At 60.6% G+C, this 6,873-nt stretch overlaps 1 protein-coding gene across 1 annotated transcript in view; it reads right to left on the reverse strand.

Moving 5' to 3' along the window:
• Window positions 1-813: 813 nt before the first annotated feature.
• CYTH4 (cytohesin 4) overlaps window positions 814-6,873 on the reverse strand; it is a 31,839-nt gene continuing 25,779 nt past the window's right edge. The window contains exons 8-12 of the mRNA XM_014448856.2: window positions 6,714-6,825; window positions 4,710-4,786; window positions 4,287-4,358; window positions 3,803-3,957; window positions 814-2,567 (exon numbers count right to left, since the gene is read on the reverse strand). Coding sequence (XP_014304342.1) covers window positions 2,495-2,567; window positions 3,803-3,957; window positions 4,287-4,358; window positions 4,710-4,786; window positions 6,714-6,825 — 489 coding nt within the window. The 3' untranslated portion in view covers window positions 814-2,494. The remainder of the gene's footprint in view (window positions 2,568-3,802; window positions 3,958-4,286; window positions 4,359-4,709; window positions 4,787-6,713; window positions 6,826-6,873) is intronic.

Genomic DNA, 6,873 nt, shown 5'->3' on the forward strand with positions numbered 1-6,873 from the left:
ACTGGCCCCTGTGCTCCCCAGAACAGCAGAGGTCGGCCCTGCTCTTTCTCATCTGTCTCCCTGACCTGATCTGAGCTTCTTTTGAGGACAAGGGCTTTGTCTTGGTCATCTCTGCACCCCTGGCTCTGCGTGTGGAGCCTGGTACACAGTAGCTACCCAATAAGCAGGGGCCAAATGAATGCATATGCGGATAAGTTGATCAGTGCAGTGACTCACCGGTGGAATTTCAGAGAGGGGCTGGGAGCCACCTGGTGCCCTACACATCTGGAGGGGGCTGCCTAGGGTGTTAGACTCCAGAAACACTAGAACGTAAGCCCCAGTGGGCAGGGGTTCACCAGTGCCTGGAACAGCGCCTGGGACCCTGGAGGAATTTAATAAATATTGTGAGAAGAACAAGTAAAGGAAGGTCACCACCTTCAAGCTCTTCTGCAACACCCCACAGGGTCATGAGAGCCAGCTGTGCTTGCATCCCTCCACGGACAGGGAGCTCATCACCTCTCCCCCGAGGCAGCAGCTCTTTCCCTTTAGACAGCACTGCCTCTGGGAAGTTCTTCCGCCTTTCCCCAGCCTGGGCAGAACCAGCTCGCCCCACCCCTGCTCTGAGAGAGCCCCGTGGCTCATCCGGCCCCCGGGGATGTCTGTCCAGTGTGGCAGCCTCACGTGTCCTGAGGGTGAGGGTCCAGGCCCCCCTTTGGTGCCCACTCTTCCCTGCCTGGCCCTCCTGCCCTCAGCTGGGGGGGTGATGAAGGTGAAGGGCCAGATTGGGTCAAAGACGGCAGAAGTGGTCACAGAGAGAGGACAGGGCCCCACTCCTGAGGTGGATCATGACTTTATTCTCTCATCTCAGTGATTCATGCTCCTCGTGCCCAGACAGTCACTGGTTCTCCCTCAGTGAGGGGAGGCGCTGAGGACCGAGGGGACGGGAGTGGACTAAGATCACACAGCCAGCGAGCGGATGGCAGTGGCAGGAGAGGACCTCAGACCCCGTGACCCCCAGTGCTCCTCCCATGACCCCTGACTGCCTCTTCATGAACCAGTGAGGTGGCAGAGGTGGAGGTCAGCTCCCAGGCTGACCCAGGGTCTGGGAAGTCCTGGCATGTCCTGCAAGGCCGTCTCCCGCAGCTGCCCAGTCCAGTGCCTCCTCGGTGCCATCTCATAGCAGGCACTTGCACACTCCCAGAGATGGGGGGGTCTCCCTCCACCAGGCAGCCGCTCCGTCCTGATGCCGGGGAGGTGTGGCGGTGGGGAGAAGAGAGGTGGCCTCCCCTCCCCTGGGGAACCCCCGAGCTCCTGCTCGCCCACTCAGGCTGGCAGTGGGGCACAGACAACCCCATATGCTGCTTCCTTCAGGGAACTTCCCTCCAGGGGCTCCCCCAGGACCCGGTGAGGGGGTGAGAAGTGCCTCTGAGAAGAAGCCTGCTCGAGGGAGGAATCCTCCTCCAGGCTGGGGCCTCCCTGGAGACAGAGAGCCTGTCAGTTGCTGGGAAGTCGGCTCGGCTCTCCGGCTCTCCGCGGTGCTGCTGCAGAGGGTCTCGGGATGCGGGGCCCAGCTGGGCTGCCCCTCACCAGCACGGGAACCTGCTCAGGGGTCTCACAGGGAAGCCTGGCTGAGACTCTGCCATGAGCTTCCGTGTCACTCATCGACTTGGCCGCTGCCTCCAGGCAGCCTTCCTGGAATCCACACTCACAAGCTCTCTCTTCTTGGCTTCTTGGTTGTACCACCAGTCCTGCTCGAGTACATCTGTCTGGGATGGTCTGCGCCATTTTCTTGAGGAGTCCTGCCGGCGCCTCCCCTGAAATGGACATCCCGAGCATGGAGCCCACTCTGCTCTGGGCTCCCCCGCAGCTTCCAGTCCAGAGTCCCCTCCAGCTCAGTAAACAAGTGCAGACATCTCCAGCTGGAAGCTCCTTAGGGAGACCTGGTGCAATCCCGTCCGTCTGCCTGGAGGAAGCAGTTCGAGAGGAGGGAGGCAGCCAGGGGCTGACTGCTGGGGCCTGCACTGGGGCTGAGGCGCCCCTCACCGGGTGCAATGGTGGGGAGCACAGAGTCCAGAGGGGCCAAGACATTCTTCAGTTTTCCAAGAACCGGAGGAGGAGTGAGCCCTGGGCAGAAGGCACACAGTGCCCTGGAGATGGAGCTTAGGAACCCCAGGCCCTCCTGCCGTGAGGCCCGACTGGCATTTCAGAGCGTGAGGAGACATTCACAGAAGAGGAAACTGAGGCCCAGAGAGAGGACGGGGGCTGGTTTCTCTTCGCCCGCTTCCTCAGGCCTCTCCTGGCAGCAGCGGGGTGCCGAGGGGCCTCATTGCCATTCGGGGGCCCTTAGCTGTTCCCACCCACCTTCCTGAGCTCCGCCTCCCTGTCCTGTCAGCTCCAAGTAACGGGGGAGGGGAGGACGTCTGCAGGCCAGGAAAGGTGCCCTGGACTGGGAGGGTCTCCAGGTACCATAGTCATGGGGTTCCCGGACGCCTGGCCCAGCACCCCTCCCAGGAGCTCAGTGCTTGCTGGCAATCTTCTTCTTCCGAGCAGAGACCAGGTCGTAGAAGGGGACACGGGTGATGCTGGCCCTGGAAGGGGAGCAGGTGAAAGAGTGGGGGGCTGAACCAGCATCAAGGGGTCCTATCTCCCAGCGCTTGTGATAGGGGCGTGGGTTTCGCAGGGAAAGGCCAGATGACCCCAACCAGGACCCGGGACCAGGCCGGGTGTGTCTGGCCTCACTGGCCTAACCCAGAGGCCCATGATCAGGGCTGGAAAGAGGAGGCTGAGAACTGAAAGCCTGGGGAAGTCTGCCCCCCAAATGTCCCTGCGCCCCTCTGCAGGCTCCATCAGACTCTGGGAAGGAGGTGGAAGGATACTGGATGGAGTCAGACCTGCTTGCCGGCCTGGCTCTGTCCCTCACTGGCAGGGTGGCCCTGGGCAAGTCCTTCCCCTCTCTGCACCTCAGTTTCCTCATCCGTAAAGCGGAGGTGAGAATGGATTTGAACTGGCAGCCTAATAGAGCCGCTGCCAAGCTTGAGGGAAAAAACCCTTCAAGCTCCTGGGACATGGCCCCGGTCCAGACACTGGTCCTGTCTTCCTCTGGCCCTTCCCGCATCTCCCCAGGGCTCATAGTCAAGGTTGTTATCCTGCCCCTCACCTGGCCCTGCCTCTCCATGGCCTGTCCCTCCACTGCCCCTACACCGTAGCCTTTCTCACCTGGCCACACCCCTTCTCTATTTACCAGCCTGTGGCTCCCCAGAGCCCCCCGAGAAATCCAAGCTCGTTGCCATGGCAGCCAAGGCCTTGCCATCCTCTGCTGCCTCATCTCTCACTGCTCAGCCCCCACAGTGCCCTGTCCCCACACAGTCAGGCCTCAGGCTGCCCAGTACCAGCCGCCAGGACTGTGCCACACACTGACCTGCTCTCTCATCTTTGCCCACACTGGTCCTCCCACCGGGAACACCTGTCCCTCCATCTCTACCAGGTCTTCCCAGGGCCACTTAGGATCCTGACGCTAACTACAGCGCCATCCTGAGCTCCGACCAATGTCAGGTGCTGGGCAAAGAGCTGGAGTGCGACCTCTCCTCTGCGCTTCCTGCCAGCCCCATGGAGCTGGTGCCACACCCCCCTGTGTCCTGGCGCCTGGCACTGTGCTGGCCTAGAGAAGTGCGCACAGAGTACGGGTGGGAGGGAGCTGCATGCCAGAGGCAGGACGGAGAATCTGGAGTTGTCCTCCTTTGCAGACAGGAAAGAAGGCCCGAAAGAAGCAGGGGCTTCTGGGAAGTGACAGGAAGCCCATCCCCAGCAGCTGGGCGTCCCTTACCGTATGGCCTCGATCCACTGGTCCCGCTCCTCGGCGCTGGAGGCCGAGATCCGGTAAGACTGATGCTTGCCCTCCACCACCTTGCCGTCACCATCCGTCTTGCAGGCTTTTATCTTCTGGCCCCGGCAACTGGGGTTGTAGAGCTCCAGGCAGAACTGTGGGGAGGCAGCCAGGTGAGGGCAGGGCTGGGAGGAGAGGGGGGCTGGGCTGGACTCTCCAGGAGGTCAGAGAGGACTAGGCTCTTGGGTAAGACCCGTTTGGACAAGCAGCAGCACACACCTGGCCCCAGGCCTGCTTCCTGAGAGGCAGAGGGGCAGGCGGAAGGGTCCATGGCCCCAGGAGGAGATGGAGGCAACCCTGAGTCCCTCCCCACACCGCCCCCAAGGTGGGTGGGGTTTGGCCTAGCCTGCTGGAGAACCCAGCCCAACCACCCTCTCCTCCCACCAGCCCTTCCAACCTCCCAGGTCCCCACTCTGACACCTACCGGCTTCTTGGGGTCGTCCACCTTCTGCACCGACAGGTTCTCAAGGGGTATGATTCCTCGAGGCTCCTTGTCCTGCAGGGGAACCAGAGGGGAGGTTGCGATCAGCAACTGGAGCCTTGAGGTGTGGACAGGGGTGTGAGCTGGTGGGGCTCCCTAAAACCAAGGGGAGGACCCCTATCTTCCCAGACTCTGTCCAGCCCTGGAGGGGGAGCAGCACAGAGAGAGCCCTGGCTGGGAGTTAGGAGACCCAACTTTAATGCCTTGGCCCTTGGCCCAGCCCCTCCTCCTCTTCGTAGCTCAGTTTTCCTCATCTGTAAAATGGGTGCAGAGGTGGATTGTGTGATCTCAAAGGGCCCCAGCTCTGTGAGGGGATTGCTTCATGGAGGTGCAGAGGGGGTGCGGGCAGGGGCAGGGCGGGCTCACAGTGGTGAACTCGAAGTAGTAGAGGCAGCTGTCGGTCAGGATGAACCAGCGCCGCTTCCACGTCTTCACGCGGCCTCCTGCAAGAGGCCAAAGGGGAGTCAGTCCTCCTCCTCCCCCTCCTCCTCCTCCTCCTCCTCCTCCTCCTCCTCCTCCTCCTTCTCTTCCTCCTCCTCCTCCTCCGGGCTGCGATGCTCCCCCTGGAAGAGCAGGGCCTTGGTGCTTTCCCCCCCTGAGCCCCTAGCTCCTAGCCGGCCCCATTTCCCCCAGATCTTTTCCTTCCTTTCTCAGAAATATTAGCAGCTCCGCACCCCCAGGTTTTCCCTGAGCACCCTGACCCAGCATGCGAGGCTCCGCCATGATCAGACCCCGGACAGTGGCTGGCCACTCCCCGAGCTGTCCTGCCTCCCTCCCCCTCGGTGCATCCTTGGCCTGCTTCCTGCCTGGCACTGGGCTAAGCATTTCATCCTTCATTTGCCAGGCAATATTCTAGAGCAGTGGTTCTCAACCTTCCTAATGCCGCGACCCTTTAATACAGCTCCTCATGGTGTGGTGACCCCCAACCATAAAAGTATTTTTGTTGCTACTTCATAACTGTAATTTTGCTACTGTTATGAATCATAATGTAAATATCTGATATGCAGGGTGTATTTTCATTGTTACAAATTGAACATAATTAAAGCATAGTGATTAATCACAAAAACAATATGTAATTATATATGTGTTTTCTGATGGTCTTAGGCAACCCCTGTGAAAGGGGCGTTCGACCCCCAGGTTGAGAACCGCTGTTCTAGAGGGTTTTAAATAATAATCACTTATTAATTCCACCTGTGAGGAGGAGAGCGTTATTAACCCCAGTGATTATTCTGCCCATTTCACAGCTGTCCCGCCTGCCACAGAAGGCCACTGTGCCCGGCTAAGCGGTCCCTGCTGGAGGCGTCCAGGAGCGGGAGTGGGGGCCGGGGCTGGGCCTGTGGTTCCCCTACCAGACTCTGCAGCTGCCGCCCACACCACCGCAGCACCCACCACGGCTCCTCTCTGCAGATCTAGGCCCTCATGTTGGGGGAGGCTCCCCTGAGCCACTTCCTGTCATCCTGTGCCCCCTCTGTCCTCAGGGACACCCCGCCCTCTGCCCACCAAGATCTGCCACTTGCTGCTTGTGGCCTCCGGCAGGTGCCCTCACTTCATGGAGCCTTAGCTCCTCAGCGGCCCTCGGGAAGGGAGAGGAACTGGAGATGAAGGGCTTGTGGGTCTGTCAGCATTTGCCTCTCGTCCTGCTTGTCCTTCCCCTCCCCCACCGTCCCCTTCACTCCCAGGACAGACAGATGGAGAGATGGGGCAGGCCGACGGCTGCACCGGGGGTCAGGAGGTCTGGGACCGGCTCGACTCCACCCTGAGGTTGCATGTCAACTTGTGTGTGTGTCAGTATGTGCCCCAGTGTGCATGAGTGTGTGCCTGTATGTGTCAGCATGTGCCAAAGTGTGCATGAGTGTGTGCCTGCATGTCAGCCCTGTGACCCACTCTGCCTGAGTGTGTGCCTGTGTGTGTCAGCATGTGCCCCAGTGCGCATGAGTGTGTGCCTACGTGTGTCAGCATGTGCCCTGGTGTGCATGAGTGTGTGCCCCGGTGTGCATGAGTGTGTGCCCCGGTGTGCATGAGTGTGTGCCTGCATGTCAGCCCTGTGACCCAGTCTGCCTGAGTGTGTGCCTCTGTGTGTGTCAGCCGTGTGCCCCAGTGCACATGAGTGTGTGCCTGTGTGTGTCAGCCGTGTGCCCCCAGTGTGCCTGAGTGTGTGCCTGTGTGTGTCAGCCGTGTGCCCCAGTGTGTCTGCCTGTGTGTGTCAGCATGTGCCCCAGTGTGCCTGCGTGTGTCAGCTGTGTGCCCCAGTGTGCCTGAGTGTGTGCCTGCGTGTGCCCCAGTGTGCCTGCGTGTGTCAGCTGTGTGCCCCAGTGTGCCTGCGTGTGTCAGCTGTGTGCCCCAGTGTGTCTGAGTGCGCGTGCGTCTCACCCAGCTTGAGCAGCCAGCCCTCGCGGTCAGGGTTGAAGAAGGTGTGAGTGAGGTCATTGCCGTCGTCCTCAGGGATGGAGAAGGGCTCGCTCTTGATGCTGTCGAAGAGGTTCTGGCCGAGAGAAGGAGGGAAAGGCCTGGCTGTAACGTCCCTCCCAGG

The sequence above is a fragment of the Myotis lucifugus genome, unplaced genomic scaffold (genome assembly GCF_000147115.1).
Source record: "Myotis lucifugus unplaced genomic scaffold, Myoluc2.0 scaffold_941, whole genome shotgun sequence".
NCBI lineage: Eukaryota > Metazoa > Chordata > Mammalia > Chiroptera > Vespertilionidae > Myotis > Myotis lucifugus.